This window comes from Podarcis raffonei, chromosome 5, assembly GCF_027172205.1.
Source record: "Podarcis raffonei isolate rPodRaf1 chromosome 5, rPodRaf1.pri, whole genome shotgun sequence".
NCBI classification, from domain to species: domain Eukaryota; kingdom Metazoa; phylum Chordata; class Lepidosauria; order Squamata; family Lacertidae; genus Podarcis; species Podarcis raffonei.
The window spans coordinates 49,788,543-49,807,163 of record NC_070606.1 but is presented as its reverse complement, the minus strand read 5'-3'; the positions used below and the strand labels follow the sequence as shown (position 1 = coordinate 49,807,163).

Sequence of the window (18,621 nt, the reverse complement as noted above, 5' to 3'; positions counted from 1 at the left end):
CACAGTACCAACATTTAGAGTTACTCATGTATTAGGAATGACAAAATTGCTATAGGAAAGTGGAAATGAATCTGTCCATGGCACAATATTCTGCTTAATGTGGCTGAGGATATTCAATAATAGAAACACTCCCTTTCCATCATCTTCTGATGACAGCTCTGCCCTATTATTTTAGTTAAATGAATGTTTTGATTAAGGAAAGGTTCTTGACATGGTAACAACAAAAAATTAGAGCTATTTCAATTAGTATTCTTTATCAGTCTAAAAGGATGGGGAAACCCTCTTTATGTCCATGCTTGAGAAATGTAGATTACAAGCAAGAAAAATGAAAATCTGAAAAGAAAAAGAAATTCTCTTCTTAACACTTCATGTACCTTATGTTTAAACCTATATTTCACTTCATGTTAGTAAACGTTCTGTTTAAAGTTTTGTATAAAGCAAATTAAAACAACGCAAAGTTTTTATTACTGGTATAGCAAACTATCTTTCTCTTCATGGCAGTGCTTCCCATTAGAATCGCATTTTGCCATTTTGCAACAGGCACACAACACTATACACAAATGTCACCTACTCAAGAGACATGCTTAACCAAATACATCTGTCACTCATAAGTGAAGGTCAATATTTGATTTGGACACAGAATATAGTACTTAAGAAAAGAACAGCAACTCCCCATTTTAAAAAGCACTCTCCTAGATTGGGAAACACAAGTGAGCACACAATTTTCATTTCCCAAATTTGGCAAAAGCCAAGGAAAGATGTAAATGCTGATGTGTCCATCAGCATTATCTCCCATAATTCATATAAACTTTCAGAAAATGAAGTATTCATTCATCACTTTCCTATGCTTTCTTTACTTAATGCATATTTGCATGCCATATCCTCATATTTAGTATCCATACCAATTTTAATAAATTACTACTTGCCATTTCAAAAGCCCCTGACTCTTATTGGGCACAAATGCTTCAAATACATTCCATTCAGGAACCACTGCTGTCAGCATCCTTATGTAAAAACACATGACACTTCCTCACTGATAATCCTCTACTGGTGATTCCTAGTCATAAAATGCTAACAATAAAATCTCACATCTTCAGATTTTCCTTCGTGTTTAGAGCTGCAAAACACATCCCGCTTGTGCGCATACACATAGACAGCATGCTGTAACATCAAAGAGACTGATTGAAGTGCAAAATAAATATTCAAGTATGTGTCTGAGATTGTATAGCTCATAGTGGTATACAAGTTACTACAAAATTTAAAAACAAAACAAAAGACGCCTGCATGTAAATGTTAAGAGGAATGTTTCATAGCAAATGGAATTTAAATCTTACTTTCCCGAAAAGGGCTATGCAGCTCGTGTGGGTTGCCAGTTTTGACAATACTAATCAGTATTTGGAGTAAAACTCTCTCAGGATGCAAAGAGTTAAAAAAGGAAGCAAAGATATCAAAACACTGAAATAAGCAGTCCACCTTATTGAAGAAATACCACCGGGTGTTGGCACTGGCTTAGCTTTTTGAAAATTTGCCAGCTCGCCGAGAAGGTTCATATGGCACTCGGAGAATACTAGGAGTTTCTTCCATGACTCGCACAAGAAGATTGTCAATATAGTCCTCAAGTTCACGAATATGGGTGTCCTTCTTCTTCAGTTGCTCTTTATGTTTCACTAATTCTTGTAAGACCTCTTCATGTGTAAGGTTACGATACCCTGCAGCAGCATCAAAAGGATTTGCATCCTAGAATAAAGAGAGGTGGGTTTTTTTGAGGGGGGACATTACAGAACTTCAAACCACATTGATACCAGTACTAGTACTAGAAGAGAGGATGCGAATCGGAAACCACATATAGCAACTCCTTCCCCCTTTGACATAGTATCTGACTAGCACAATAACAGCCTATTTACATAAAGAGGAACAGAGAAAAGCAGCTGTGGTACCTTGAACAAGCTGTTTATCTGGTTCAGCTAATGCATAGCTAGAGGATTCATCAAGTCTATGTATACCTTGTAAATGCATTTTTACAATGCTCCAAGTTCATGCTGGCTTAAAAGTGTAATATGCCAAATTCTTTAAAAATGTGAAAAGTATAGTCAAATCTTGTCTAACCTAACTCCTCCACCCAGTCATTAAATACTGGACTGTAATACATCAGCCACTGATGCTGTGTAACTCTCATCTTCATGGAACATGAGGATAACACCCAGTGGGTCACAAACTTCATGAATTAGTGAGCAGTTTGCTGTAACAGAATCCCAGATTCTTAATACCTTACGAATCATTATACAAAGAAATGTTGAAAGAGCACCAGAATATAGGAATACTGTCTCACTAAAGTACATATCCTTTGCACCAAATGGACTGATATGGACTAAGGACTTGATTCTTAGGCTACACCTACCATGTGGAGCCACTGGAAATATTTCTACTGGGTGGTCAGATCATCTGAGAATATTCACTAGAGGGATCTCCCACTGTGTGTAGTACAAGCTTTACATGGTACTTTGTAACACATGCTAGCATGAACACTACATGTAAGTTATTTCAAGTGTTTGCCCGGTGTGTTTCTGTGTGGTTTAATTGGAATAGGCTCTGATAGCCAGGACAACAACTGACAACACCACCTGTGCCAGCACCCCCTGTACTGTTTTTCAGTCAGTTCGCCATTACACAGGAAAACATGGGTTGAACCACCGGTTGACAATTCTCCTTTTTCTAACAACGATTATGTTATATAATGAAGTCAGTCTCAAACAAGATCATTTCTGATTTGGGAGCATTTGCTTACATACAGTCTAATTCATTAAGCAATCACAGTCCCAGGAGAATATTGCAACCATCAGAATGATTTTGCTGATTAATTCTGGCAGCACTTCAGTAAGAAAGGAAAGAGAAGTTGCAGCAAAATATAAATACTGAGGAGTTTATAGTACACCAACTTTTCAAGCTCTCACTGTTGGTCTGTAGCAAAAGCAGGAGCAGATTGTAATTGAGATCTAAGGGAAACAGGCCTCCATCTGGGACCCACAGTACAGCATTATTAAGTGAACATTTCTCTGGAACATTTCCCACTTTCCTGGCAGAAGATGCTGCAAGGGACCCAGTCTATATTTGAAAAGAATCCAAAACGATTAAAATGGATAATAGATGTGGTTCAAAAACATTTCTTGGTTGCTTCCCAACAGTGAGATAATTCTTTTGCACTCTTGCTTTTTAATGAATCCAGGCGCTATTTTAAGACTTGTCTGCATCTATCACTTTCTATATTTAAAAAGCAAGTTATGGATAATTCACATATGCACATACGACTGACTGCTCAAAAACCTGTGGCTCAATGAGTGAACTGCCTCCTTTGAGAAGTATTGTATTTGTGGTTATGTCTGGTATGGTGATTTGTCTGCGATGACCATTTCACAAGTGCAAGTCATCATTTGAAGTTGCAAGTCATCAAATCACAAATATGTATAAAAATACTGCTGCCTTTTGAAAGCAGTTATATTAGTATCAGGAACACAAAATAGGGTTTTTTATTTAAAAGTATAACAGCCAGACCCATCAGCACTGTCAGACAAACAGAACTGGACAACAGTTCTACCAAAATTTGCCAGATTCCGTAGTTGCATCCCAAGCACTTTGGCAGATGGATAGCCAATGAAGAACTGACAACTGAAAAATCCCTATTTAGTTGAAAGCTTGCTGAACCTTCTGAGTCCCAGCTAACCCCAATATCTCACCCCAATATATTTATCTATTGGCCTCTTTAAATCTGACCCCTTGCCCTAATCCTATGTGTGGAAGGGAGAGAGAACACATTCCTCTGTGCTCCATTTTTCCTTTCTTTTGGTAGCTCCTCTCTGCCACTTTACATGCCAAGCCTCGTCTACCATGGGAATGTGGAGAACGGAATTGTGTAAACCAAGGCATATCCAAAAACTACTGTTTGAACTGCCTTTCTTTCACAACTCAACCTTTAGGAATGCAGCCAAGGATTTATGTAGCTTCTTAAGCCTTGTTTGTCTAATTACCCATTCTAGTCCTCCTGTGTCTGTGATACAAAAATCAGAGCACTTGGATTTAAGCAGATTTCAATGGGACTAAATAGTTTATGGATCAGGCTGCTTATGTTCTTTTTCCAGACTGCTTAATGTGTGTTGCAACGTTTGAACAAAGTAAGAAATATACTACAATTATGAGACAGCAGTTAGCTGGAAAGGAAGACCTATTAAAACTGACCTACAGGGCTGCTGATGTTGCATACAGAATTTTGAGCTAGCCTACAAAATAAAATTAGAAACTCACAACACTGATGGGCAAATTTAATTGATTTACAGTCCAATCCTATACATGTCTACTGGGAAGGATTCTCCTCTGAGTTCAGTAACTTACTCCCAGGTACGCATGCAGTGAAGCTGTGGGTGGGTGGAAATTTTTTAGGGGGAAATTGAAATATATGTAGTGCTTGTATCCCTATCAAATCTATATATGTTTCACACTATGATGACACACATAATTCATAACTCAACATATACAATTGTACAATCTGATAAATTTATTATATTTTCAGTGCGATTCTATGGATGTTTATTCAGGCTCACTCAGTTTAGTGGGGTTTAGCACTGCAGCCTTAGAAGTAAGCATAATGAAATGACAGAGGCTGTGCTAAAAATTGTGGGGGCGGATCCCTGGAAAAAGCAAACATTCTCTCCACCCCAAATTTCCCCAGACCTTAATAATAACTTAGATAATAGCGTAGAATGGAAGCATTTTTAAAAATATAAAATGAGTGTGTAAAATATAGCTGATTAGAAAAGTAAGCTAGTGAGCCAGTATAAATGTTACAAGTTAAAACATCAGTCAACTGTTAAATTTTTGAGCTCTTGATAATAACTGTAAGCAGAAGAATTTTTGACTGGTTTACACTTCAGCCAACTTTCTTTTATCAGTTACCACAATTAAGAATATTTACATCTCGAGGTAATATTTTGTAGATTAGTGTGTTTAAGAGAAACTTACAATGTGGTAAGTTTTTGTCTTAAGGATTTGAATTCAAAGCCAATTCAGTATATTCATGCATAGTTATTTTATCTCTGCATTACAAATGAAGGGTTTGGATAATCAAAAATGTTTGTGTGTATGTACACAAACTAAAACTAAAACCATGTTTGTAAACGAAAGTAAGAAAATCTGACGTACTTCTAACCTACAAAAAAGCTAGTAGCAGTCATATAGTTTTTAATTTTATAATATATCCCAGATGGTTCTGTGTGATGTATCTTTAAGATGTTCATTTATAAAACAGACCATATGATTATTTCAAGTAAAATGGTCATATGCATACAAGTGCCATAGCTATTGAAAACTACAATTTTAGTACTTCAAGTAAAATGAAAACATGTGTTCAACGACTGAGGACAAATCTTGCTGGAAAATAAATATTCTGCTGTAACTTTCTAAACAACAACAACAACAAAGAATCCCACAGACTATGATACCTATCATTCAGGAAAGAGCAAGGAAAAGGGTAAGATTTCAAATGTGTAAACATGTAGAGAAAGCCTTGATAACCAAATATTATTTGGGTACAAACTGATAGTCACAACTTCTGGGAAACGGAGAGATAAAATGACAACTTGGCATACTTTGATCATCTGTTTATTGTTCTAATGAGGAACTTTGCTTTGGGAATATCATCTAAACCACTTTCTCATCTCTTGTCCTACTTGCTTCATCTCCCTTTCAGTTCCTAATTAGGCTTTAAAGAGCTCTTGCTGCCCTTTCAACTGGCTATTGCTCCTGTTTAAACACTGTTCATTCAAAGACAGGTGTTGGCATCACCAGAGCACAAGGCATATAAACTTAATTACCAAACACCACTTCCAAGGGAATAAAAGAAATAATTCATTGGAGGAACGTCATTTAAATTACTTCAAACTACTTACAGAATAATCTTACAACATTTGAATTTTTACAATAGTTGTGTTTCAAACTTACTATATAAAAACATACTCTAACTGTACTTTGCCCAAAATGAACTGGGCATCATCATTGCAAATAACAAAGGTCAGCTCATTCCTAGAGAGGAACAAGTCCAAAACTGGATTATTTTATCACCTTTAATTTCTCTAAGGAAAACTAATTGCTTTCTTAAAAAAAATGCGTTCGCTAGCAATTTATTGCATAATGTTGGCTGTTATCATTAAAATACATAGAAGCCAATTAAGCATTTTCCAGACAATATACTGAAAACCATCTCTAAGGCTGCAATCCTACACACACCTACTGGCAGTTAAGTGTAAGCCACAAATGAATTCAGTGAGTGATATTAGTCATGCTCAGAGTAGACCCATTTTAAATAATTGATTTCAATGGGTTTACATTGTGTGTGACTAATGTTGGATATTAAATATCTATACATATGTAAGATATGCCTATGGACTTAAGTTATGACTAAATTTCACTAGAATGTACCCCAAAACAAGTTAAAACATTTTTTTAATAAAAATATTACCTAACTCATAGAATAGGCTTGAGCACTAGTATATTTCTAAAGCAATGGGAAGGTTTTTGTTTTGTTGTGTTTTTATTCTCACCACATTAGCTATTCTCCTGAATTTTCAGGGTCAGCTGAATATTCCAAACAAAAACAGATTACACTTTGTGAGCATTTTTAATCATCATGAGAGTTCATTTGTTATTTGTATTAGCAATCTTGATATATTTACTCATCAACTTAGCACACTCACTTTGTTAAATCCTCCTAAAACATCTCATAAAGATTCATAGGATTTGGAATTGTGAAAGACTAGTTGAGTTCATTGTCTTCCAGTAAATCTGTTCCTTAAGAGTGTGTATTCCACTGAGCAGACTGAATAAAGACTGAATAAAGACTATTGCTGCAGCTAATTTATTAACCATAACGTCATTATGGTACTGCATGCTGACTGCTCTGGTTGTCCAGACTAAGAGACTGGAACGACTTCCCTGCAAGGAAAAGCTGAAGAAGAGATGAGGCTGTCCATGCTAGAAAAGGGAAGAGCTAGATGTGGGAGGGACGTGGTAACTGCACTTAAAATTATGGATGAAGGATTTTATTTTTCTTTCATGTAAGGAATGCTCACCTGCTAAGAGGGGAAGTGGGGTTATGTTGGTGAGCACACCAGCAAACCAGTCAAAAGCACTGCCAGCTGCATGTTAAGCAAGTATGAGAAGAATCCCTACATGAATTCCAAGAGAGACATGTGTACAACTCTACATAAGGCTGGATCCTAGGTCAGCCATGATTCCACCCCCCACCTCACATGAGGAGGAGCTCTACTCATGTATGTCAGAATAAAAGGAGAGCACATTCTTACAACAGCTGGTGGTGGTGGTGTGTGTGTGTGTAGCCAGTGCAGCAAATTGATGCTCCATTTGCTAGAACTCTTCATAACAACCACAGAACTAAAGATCACCACATTACATTGATTGGCAGCCAGTTTAGGATAGACAAAAACATTTATATAATATAAATAAATATGCCATTATCATAATCTACTTATGTAGATCTGTGGTGTGATCGCACTTGAAAACTGTGTTCAGTTGTAGCAGCTGCATTAAAAAAAAAAGATGTAGAGTTGGAAAGGTTGTATGGAGCAAGACAAACCAAGAGACAGTATGCCTTTGAATGCCAGTTGCTGGGACTCATGAACAGGAGTGCGCTATTGCTCTAATGTCCTTTTTCTGGGCTTCTTATAGGCATCTGATTTGCTACTGGGAGAACAGAATGCTGGACTTTGATGACCGAGCAGGGTTATCTTCTTATATAATTAGCTGAAACTCACTACCACACTAGCTTTGATGGTGGTTGCTAAATTGAGTCCACACGTTCAGAGGCAGTAGACCCGCAAATATCAGGTGTTGGGATGAATAACAAAGAAAGACTGCCTTGCTTATGAGCTTCTTAGAAGCATCTGGCGAGACAACGTTAGATACAAAATGCTGGACATGCAACACCCTTGGGCCTAATTCAGTAAAGTAATTCTTATGTTTATAAATAAAGTAAATATAAAGTAAATATTTATAAAACACTTAAATATGGTTAAATAAAATTTACCCTGTTTTATTTTAAAACAACTCTCAGACATCAAGTGGAGTATTGTTTAAGCAGTAACTTACCACAGTTTTCCTGAGGTCTTCGATATGCGCAGGATTCACATTAAAACTATGGAAGCAAACAAAATTGTATAATAAATTCCTTTTTCCTCTTTCCTTTGTTCATATACAGGTAGAACAGAGTCACCTTCAATTCCCATCGGCAGCCTTATCACCCACAAAATAACAACATATAATGTTACAATCAGGTTTGCCCCATCATTGTCACTGAGGAAGTCTTTATTCATTACAATCATACATGGGAACGGAAGGAAGGCAGAAGTGTGTTAGAGAGTTAAAATGCTAGTCACATGTAATCCAGCTGTTAACTTAAAGAGACCCAGTGGTGGGTGTACCATTTTGTGATTCCTCCTCCAAACTCAGTGACCTCCACCTGCCACATTTGCAAACTGTTGTTGTTTGCAAGGCACTAAGTAATGACTTGCTACTGTTACATGGCAAATATGTCCAAAACAAAACATCAATTATCCATGATTCGATCCTGCAAAAGGAAGCTGGCACAATTTATATTACTGAGATCTGTGTGGAAGAGCTAGGACTAAATTTCTCCTAACTGTGCCTGATAAGTAGGGGGACTGGTTTGCTACGATCTATAAAGATTTGATCTCCCGTTCCAGACTTGACAGTCAGGACTGAGGACTCTGTTAGAGTACCATCCACCACATTGCGTAATAGTTTCCCAGCATGAGCTGACAGAGTGGCATGTATCTGGTTTGGTGTTGAGGACTTCCATGATGTAGACTCTGAAGGACTTCAACATCCTTGCCAAAGCTACCTTCACAGTCATCACGACAATCATGGGGCAGTCCCAGTGTGTCATCAACAGAATGACACAAGAAAAAATGGTTATTTTCAAGCCTACTCTTGTGTCAGTGAAGAAGTTATCCTTCCCAGCCTTCTTCAAAGCACCATCCAACAGGGGTGTTCTGAAACTCATTCAACAAAATTTAATACACCCATGGGCTTGGCTGAAATGCCAATGATGAAAGAAGAAGAAGGAGGAGGAGGAGGAGGAGGAGGAGGAGGAGGAGGAGGAGGAGGAGGAGGAGGAGGAGAATGTTTTAGAAAGCTCTTCAGGACACCAATGAGGCAAGGCCTACCCTAAAGTGCAGGAGTCTGTCGTTGGAGGAGACAATTAACAAGCTGACCTTCATTCCTACTGTGTAGGAGGGGCAATCATGAAGGATGAAAAATTTATCCCCTCCACTTACCAGAAAAAAGGGATTTATGAATCAATATCATGATGATGATGATGATGATGATGAAACTGTACTGACTCCACCAAGGGTTGCATTTTTAAATTCAATGCATCATCAACTCTAAATTGCAAGAAATAGTTTCTTAAGAGCTAGCAAACAAGGAACAGTAGATAATTTTTCCTAGTTCTCTCAGAATGACTATGGGAAAATTCACAGGGACAACTCTAAATATAAAAGCCTTAAGATATGTTTTGGCACCTCAGATACACTCCTTGGTATAATTACCACTATCTCTGTATTGCTATTAATTGCGCAACTGCAATAATTATAAGATGACTTACATGCCTTTTTGAATCTCAAAAATAAAAATGCCCTCGTGGAACATAATTTTCTAAAGCAGTTTATACAAGAAACAAAAAGTTGTCTTTATGAAAGGCAAGATTTTAATTGTACAATTTTTTTAAAAATAAGAGTTGCTAGGATCAAAAGATTATAAATTTAATTGTCACAGATTAAAAGCCCCTACAGTTTGGTATGTGTTAGTAGATCCATTTCAACATTTGCTGTTCAAAGATCTAAATAATTTGTGTGTCCATGACATTCATTTGACTTTGTACTTAAAGATCTGAAAATCAAGATTATTTATTGCCAATTCTTAAAACCAATACATTTTAACCCTTTTGTAAAAAGGCTATTGGAACAGCCTCAGTATGACCAAGGAAGAATAGAGAGGGACTATTACTTCCCTTGATTGGGACACTATACTTCTTTTCAAGCAGTCTAGAATAGCATTAATGGGGTTTTTTTGGGGGGGGTTTGCTGCTGCTGCAGCACACTGGGTACTCATGTTAAGCTTGTGGTTTACTAAGTCCCCCTATTTTCTTTTCACATGTACTACTGGCAATCCATCTTATATTTTGCAGCTGGTTCTTCTTGCCTAAGTGTAGAACCTTACATTTGTCCCAACTGAAATTCATTTTGTTAGTTTGGACCCAGTTCTCTAAACTGTTAAGGTAATCCTGAATTCCAATTCTGTCTTCTACGGCATTAGCTAGTTTGGTGTCATCCCAGTTTGGTGTCACCTGCAAATTTGATGAGCATCTCCTCAATACCTTCATCCAAGTAAATAATAAAGACACGGAACAACAGTGGGCCCAGGAGAGAAACCTGCAGCACTCCACTTGTCACTTTTTTCAGGGATGACAAGAAACCATTAGTGAGCACTCTTTGGGTTCGGTCAACGTGCTACAAATCCACCTAACAGTTACCTTGTCCAACCCACATTTTACCAGCTTCTTGGAATGAATATAATGGGGGACTTTGTCAGAAGCCGTACTGAAATCAAGATATAGTACGTCCACAGCATTCCCCTGATCTACCAGGTTTGTAACTCTATCAAAAAAGAAAATGAGATTCGTCTGGCATGATTTGTTTTTGAGAAACCCATGCTGGGTCTTAGTAATCATAGCATCTTTTTCTAAGTGCTCACAGACTGATTGTTGAATTATCTGTTCTAGGACCTTTCCTGATACTGACGTGAAGCTGACTGGTTGGTAGTTACCTGGGTCCTCTTTTTTCCCCTTTTGAAGATGGGAACAAGATTTCCCCACCTCCAGTCTCCAGGAATTCTCATCAGGCCCTGGAGATGTGAATTCATTTAAAGCAGCTAGGTGTTCCCTTAACACCTCTTTCCCTATCTTTGGGCTGCAGCTCTCTCCTTGCATCATTTATTCTGTTGGGCACTGCTTTCCTTCAGAGTGAAGACAGAGGCAAAATAGGCGTTCAGCAGTTCTGCCTTCTTGACCCAATAGCATTTCTCCATCATCTCTATGCAAGGGACCTATTGCTTGCTTGTTCTTCCTCTTGCTTCAAACATAGTCAAAGAAACCTTTTTAATTATCTTAACCTCCCTTGCAAGCCTGAGTTCATTCAGGGATTTGGCCCTCCTTACCTTCTCCCTGCAGCTGTTGACATCTCTTTATGATTTCTCCTTTCTTCCATTTCTTATATATGCACTGCTTACATCTCAGATCATTTGTAAGCTCCTTATGCAGCCACAGCAGTTTCTTTAGGTGCCTCCCACTTTTCTTTCTTGCTGGAACTGTCTACCATTGTGCCTTCAATATTTCAGCCTTTTGAAAGTCCAGAGTGCATGTCCAACTTCACTCAGCTTTCCCTTGCCTGTGGTATTTACCTCTCCTACATTTTTTACCCATATACTGTAAGTAACCCAGGGATTCAGAGTGCAGTGTCATCAATATGCAGATGACACCTTACTCTCTTTCCATTCCACCTGAAACAGGGGAGACATATCCGTTTCATCTGGCTTCTGGGTTCCTGTTCATTATGACTTCTGTTTGGCTATTTCATAATTGAACTGCAAACTGGATAATTCTGTAATTTTACAGTTGTTGTTGTTTTTTGTATTTTAAAACCAAGGGACACTTTGTAATTAACTTCACTCAAATATAACACACACACACACACCATTTTTGTGCTTTTCCGGTACTTCTCTAGTATCTACCAATATTCAGGGTTATCAAACACACACACTCTCTCTCACACAGAGAGAGTAAAAAATAGTTCATGAAAAGTGAAAAGAACCACACTTTGCAAATATGGAAAAACAGTAAGTCTCAAGACAGAAAACAATGGAGCTATTAAGACTGTTTGAAACTTTACAAATACCTGTATTGTCAACAAGATGCATTCCAAGTTAATGCCCAACACCCTAAAGCCATCAAGCCTAAACATTAAAGCTCATCAGTGTGCAGAAGAATGAAAATTCACAGATGAGGCAAATAATGTTGCAGCTGAGACTGACAGACAAGAAAGCAGAAAGATAAACATAACAGATGGAGATTACTTAAAATATTTAATTTTTTCCTTAAGCTGTGATTTTTTTAAAAAAATGTTTGAAGTAGCAAAAGAACATTTCAAAACATAAGCTGTAAATATAGATTACAAGATACAAGTCAAACCTGCTTTGCTTCTATTTACCATGATACAGCAGACTAAAAAAATATGTCAATCTGCTCAAAATCACTTTAAAATTTTGCTATTTTCTTCTTGTCTTCAGAATGTTAGTTTTGCCTGTAATTAGTTCCTTTTTCAGGAGTTAGAAGATCTTTTAATCAATTAGTGTCTTTCCTAGGGCAATTTATTAGGAAACAAAAGTTGAAAAACACAATAATCACTTTCTAATAAACACATTAACAATTTTTTTAAAAAAAACTTTATTGCATTATGAAGTATATGTACTTCATCAGTTCATATTGGCAGATTTACAAAACGCTACTCTGGTAATCTAGGAATCATTTATATTACTGCAAAAAGAGGTTTAAAAAAGGAAGAGCAATTTATGATTACTATTTTTTTTAAAAAAGCACCAATAAATAAAAGCACAATTTTACTTCAAAAGGAAGAAGGGACACCCTTCTGACTAAACTAACATGCAGCATATATATATGTTACTTTGTGACACAATTATCTCAGTTTTCTGTTCCGCTGTTCCCAAAATACAACGAACTCCAGATGTGATCTGGGGTTAATCAATCTCACTTTAACGGGTACATCCCTAGCAGTACCATCTTAAATCATTTATTTCATTGGGATTCATGCCACAGTAACTCTTTGACAGGACTTTTGTGGGGCTGCCTTTGACAACTTCTTGGAAACAAAATACAGGTGCTAGATTACTGATTGGGACTGTTCCCAAGCACACTTCAACATGCTGGTTGTTACACTTTGAAACGCTAAACAGCTTGCGGCTTGGCTACTTGACTCTCCCTCTAAATGACTGAAAATGTCCCAAGCATTAAACCATCAATTTTGGTCTTGGTCAGCATCTGGATGGATGACCACCTGAGAACCATGTGAATGCCACTTCATGTTCCACGATGGAAGAAAAGCAGGATATAAATGAAAGTAAATAAAAAAATGTTATTTCACCCCTACACACATAAGCCTGCCTAAACCCTCTCACATTCTTCTCTTGAGTCTCTCTGCTAGTTGAGGGACTTCTCAGTTGAGTCCCTCTTGGATATGGAATGCCCTCTTTAGAGACATTAACTTTAATGTCTTTTCAACACCAGCCCAAGACTTTAATTACCTGGGCATTCTGTTACATTTCTATAGGAGGTTTTAGAACTGTTTTATAATGTCACTAGGTTTTTGTGACTTTTAATTTTATTAAATTTATTAAAACTCTGTTTTATGAAGTACAGCTGGCTCATCTTCTGTGAAAGAATATAAGCAGAAGGAAGGAGGTGATGCGCTAAGCAGCAACCTGTACTAATGGGAAATAACTACCAAATGAACTTACTTTTCTAGAAATGCAGGAAAGGGTGGCAAGAGATATCAAAGAGACAAAGATTACAACTTCCACAAGAGGCTGAACTTACTGGAACAGAAGCCAAATACATGATAACGCAACATGTGAATAAAGCTACAGATCAGATAAAGCTGGAATATAGCTACTCCAGCAATAGCTTTTAAGCAACAAGTTTAATACAGAATATTTGAAAAATGTTACAGAAAGGTCATACTGACACCTGACTGTTCTGGAGTCAGATATTTAGAAAGCTTCCTTCCCCAACTGCAAAGGATTCACGGTAAAAGAAGAACTTTTCAGTAGAGAAGTGCTCATATATTTATTTTATTTTTATTTATTTGGGGACGCAGCCTAGACACAAGAGGGACACAGCTTAGATGGTTATATAAGCATGTTAGCCTCATTGCTGGGATGCAATCCAGTGGTCCCTGGAAGGGCATTCCAGGGCCAGAGGATAAATCAGATTTGCCACCTGATGTTGAAGACAGAGATTTAATGTTGGAAAGGCCAATCCAATGTCAGAGACTCCTTCACCAACACCTCAACACAACCAACCTTCTACCTACTCGTATAAAAATAACAATAAAGATGATAATGATATAACTGTTCTCATTGGCCCAGTTATTATCAATTTATGCTGCCAAAGGTAGAGTGAAACAAAAATGAGTGACAGTGACAAAACTGTCCAGTGTGCATGTTATTTACAGCCCCATACTTATGTAAGTGGGTACAGTCTTGGAGCCTAAGAACTTAATAGGAGTAGATAAAACTGCACTACTAAACTCACAACCATCATGAGTGCTAGTTGCAAGAAAGACCCAAAAAGGGAAATATTTAAAAGATGTTCCCTCTAGAGCTTAACAGGGAAAGCATGCAAAAATATATAGGGATGCAAAGGGATGCAAGGCCCGGTTCCAAGAATAAATAAACAATATTCTTATTTAGTTGCAAAGTAATATGGTTTAGTGCTCAGATTTTCACCATCATTTAAGGAAATATGACGTGTCAATTGGAAACTTGATTAAAACTGATGATTGCAAATGACATTTTTCTGATTTAAATTAATGATTTAATTTTAAGTTGATCTACCCTGTCTAGACATAAATCCCATTTATTTCAGTGAAACTATGAGTTCCACCTAGAACCCTCTTTCAGTTAGGGATGATCACTTTCAAGGTGGGTTGGGGCACAAACGTCCTTCAGTGCTGCCCCCATTTCAGCTGATACCCACTTCTAGGGGTGCCAACCTGAACTATTGGGGAGGGGAGGTAAGTCCCGCCCCGCATAATCGATCACAAGATGCAATGCACACACACCATTTGAACGGCAATGCCCATCCACTTTGGGGGGCCCTGGTCCCCTCAAATATTTTACTGGGAGGAGCCAAAGGGATCTTGGCCCCTATAAACTGGCTCCTATGCCCACTGCTAAAGGGCCTTGAATGTTGCCTGGGGCAGGAAAAGGATCCGTTTCCTAAATCTTACAGGAAAGGGCTGCCCCTCTGGGATACAACCTTTTATGTATCCCAAAACCAGCACAGAATAAAGGTATTACCTATCCTGGAGGACAAAGGGCAACAAATCTCTTCAGCCTAATCCCACCACCGACATTCAAGTGACGTCTACTGCAACTTTGGCACCTTTCGTTCTTGCTGCTATCTAAGAGTGAATTGTGTCTCATTCGAAGATAAATTACCTCATTAAAATACTATTTTCTTAATATGCCATTTTCATTTTTCTCTTTTCTCCCTAGTAATCATTGTAAAGGGCACTACATTTATTGCCAATTTTTAAATGAAATTTCGATCTTAAAAGGGTCCTCACGGGTGGGTGGGTGTTGCTATTACCCTGACTGTTATATTGCAGAAATGTAATCTAAGGAGTTTATATATAATAAAAAAATACTAATTAGACACCTCACTGAGACACCTATCTATTCACATTCTCAAATCTGGCATTTGATCATGCTAGTAACAACCTGTCCCCTTTAACTACTGGACTATTTGTTACCCTGTGTCCAGTGCCTAAGAGCTTGTTAATTACCCAAACTCTCTTTCTGTAGGTCTTGTTAATTACCCGTCTCCTGTCTCAAAGGACCTTGTTAATAACTTCCACAATCCCTCTAAAGAGGGCCTAACAACACATTAAAATTAAAGATGCTTTTCTTTTAGCACCTGTCAAGTGCTGTAAATTGAGAAATTTTCACATCAGTGTATTAGCCTACTGTAGCGTAGCTTTAAAAAACAAACATTTTTTTACGGAAATGTTGCACATAGTGCTAGCTATTTTATGGGAAGTTTGTATATTAAGTTGACATTTGTCCTCCGGTATGCTCACTGTACAAGACTGCCATGACAGAGAGCTGCAGATTAACCCCTTGAAAGCCGGTGCAATGAATGATTGCAATTAGACTAATGAAAGCAATCAAACAGCTTGCAAATGCAAACTTTCAAAGATGTGGACTGGGCTTAAAAACAACACAACCCTATTACCACCAAATGCTAACGGGTAGGAGATACCAGAGCCTAACACAGACTTGTCATTAACATACAACCTTGTCACCATTGGTGACTAGAAATTGCCTGCTGCCCAAGTTAACTAGGCAGTAATTCAGATGCTCTGATGTAGCACCCATTTTTAAAATTCTCAACCTGTGGGTACCCAGATGTTGTTGAACTACAACTCCCATCACCCCTAGCTAGCAAGGCCAGAGCTCAGGGATGATGGGAGTTGTAGTCCAACATCTGGGGACCCACAGGTTGAGAACTGCTGCTAGCAGCAGGGGGTGGGAATCAGTCCAACATTTTGTCAGTTGCAAATCCAAGCAAGGAGCTTCTTCCTAAAGATTCTTGTCGTGCCCCATCAATACCTAATAAATTATCACAGAGATTCACTCAGTTGAATTGTTCATGTTCTCAAAATATAATCCATTTTTTAAAAACTTAGGCTCCAGTCAAATGCATTCTTTTTCACCCAGGGCCTTTGGATCTTAATTTTCTGCTTATTTTTCAGTAGGGTGAGCTTAGATCTGTTTTTTAATGTGCATTTTGTAAGTCACCTTTAATTTCATTGGGGGGGGGAGCAACTAAATATAATAATTAAGAATCATAGATAAAGTGTGGAACACATCTACTTTTTACTACTTCACTACTTTTAGTAGCATAAGAAAGACAGTATGTCCATTCAGATCTAATTCCAAAACCATGATTTAATGCTAGCCAGCTCACAAGCTTTGTGTGCATTACTACCTTCTCTGTTTTCACACTGTAATAGCAAACTACAGCTTGCTGTGTGAGAGAAATCAGAGCACACATGTGTGAAAGTGAGAGTGACCAAAACATGGGTCAGCATTACATCTCTAGTCTGTTCCTCTAAAAAGGTCCACCCTACAAAGGAGGGAGCATTTCAAGGACAATAAGAGGTTTTTCGTGTTTAGATTTAATTGACTTAAATCCTGCATTCTTAGCCCTGAGCCTTTTTAAGTAGCTAAAAATGTTAAATAATTATAAAAAAACCCCACAGTATAAAAAGTTACAATGCAACCTTTTTTAAACTAAACAAAAACAAGCCGGTTATTCAATAAAACAGAACTCAAACAATGCAGCAAAAATGCTTTCCTGAATAAAGTTTGTGTAAATCTTTTTTTAAAAAAAATAACTGGGCAATGAATCAGGCAGGCTAGCTTCTCTGGGTGGAAAGCACACTGCAAAATGTGCTCGATCTCTCAGGCACTGTCCAAAACTTTGATAATAAGGATACACTGAACAGGGTCTCATTATTTTAAGGCGGATTTGGGGGCATATTCCTCCAGTGCTCAGAGAATTCTATCTAATCAGTTAAGGGTAGAATTGGCCTTTGCATGCTGAGCTATGCAAGGCTGTTACTGGGGGAAGGAAGGGATAGAGCTTCCCACACAACAGCTGAGTGAGCTCCTTTATAGCATAGCAGTAGCCATCTGGGGTTAAATATTACTTTTGAAATATACTTCTAATAAGAAAAAAATGATAACCTTGATGATATTTTTTAAAAAAAAAGGTTTGCCCAAACTCTGTTTTCATTTTTATAAAACTGACTCCAAGACATCATATCTCAAATATAGTAAAGCTTACCTAGAAGATGGCAGCACTTTTGTTGGCTTGAAGCTTGTTGTAAAGGGATTAGTTGAATCAAAATCAAAACTGTCCTGATGATTTTCGCCGAGTGCACTAGGTGATTTCAAATCAGCAGAAGCATCTGATCCTCCATTGCTAAGTCTGTCAGACCGCTTACTATCTTTTTTCCCAGTCACTCTTTCATAGAGACTAACCTTCTCCTTTTTCTCTTTCTTAATGTCTTTTTTTATTTCAGCAGGTTTTGAAAACAGACCTACGTTTTGGTCCCATGACATGGGGCTTTCTTCAAATGGATTCTTCTGCCTTGGCAGGGTGGCAAACTTCTGAGGCAACGAAGCACTCACATTTTTAAAAGGGTCATTTTGTGCTCCAAAAGCTGAGTTGCTGTCATCAACTGTGCTGTCTGGCTGACTCACTTTAGTTGTATCTGCACTTAACGTCCGTCTGTGCGGAGATTTTACATTTCCTGCAAATCATTTTGTCATTAGTATACAAGAGACATCACATCATATTTGGCAATACCCACACAAAAGCTTGCATAACTGCATTTAGAACAGGAAGGGGAACCTGTGGCCCTTTGGGTATTGCTGGACTACAACTCCCATCATCTCTGACTCGTCTGGCTGAGATTTCCCATCCTCATTTCTGAATGTACTCAATTGATCAACCAGTCAAACTGTTGTTGGTTTAAAAAAAAAGGGAGGGGCATGATCCACCCAAACACAGGGATGTCCAAGTCCCATGGATTTAGTAAGAGATTTGGGCACATACTTGGTACTCCCAATGAAATAATGTTTCTGTATTAAAGATTTATTGTAACATTCTATATG

The 18,621-nt window shown here is 37.8% G+C and overlaps 1 protein-coding gene across 1 annotated transcript in view; it reads right to left on the bottom strand.

The window, feature by feature from the left end:
* Window positions 1-237: 237 nt before the first annotated feature.
* Window positions 238-18,621, bottom strand: part of RAB11FIP2 (RAB11 family interacting protein 2) — a 28,820-nt gene continuing 10,436 nt past the window's right edge. The window contains exons 3-5 of the mRNA XM_053389067.1: window positions 17,789-18,257; window positions 8,152-8,197; window positions 238-1,737 (exon numbers count right to left, since the gene is read on the bottom strand). Coding sequence (XP_053245042.1) covers window positions 1,510-1,737; window positions 8,152-8,197; window positions 17,789-18,257 — 743 coding nt within the window. The 3' untranslated portion in view covers window positions 238-1,509. The remainder of the gene's footprint in view (window positions 1,738-8,151; window positions 8,198-17,788; window positions 18,258-18,621) is intronic.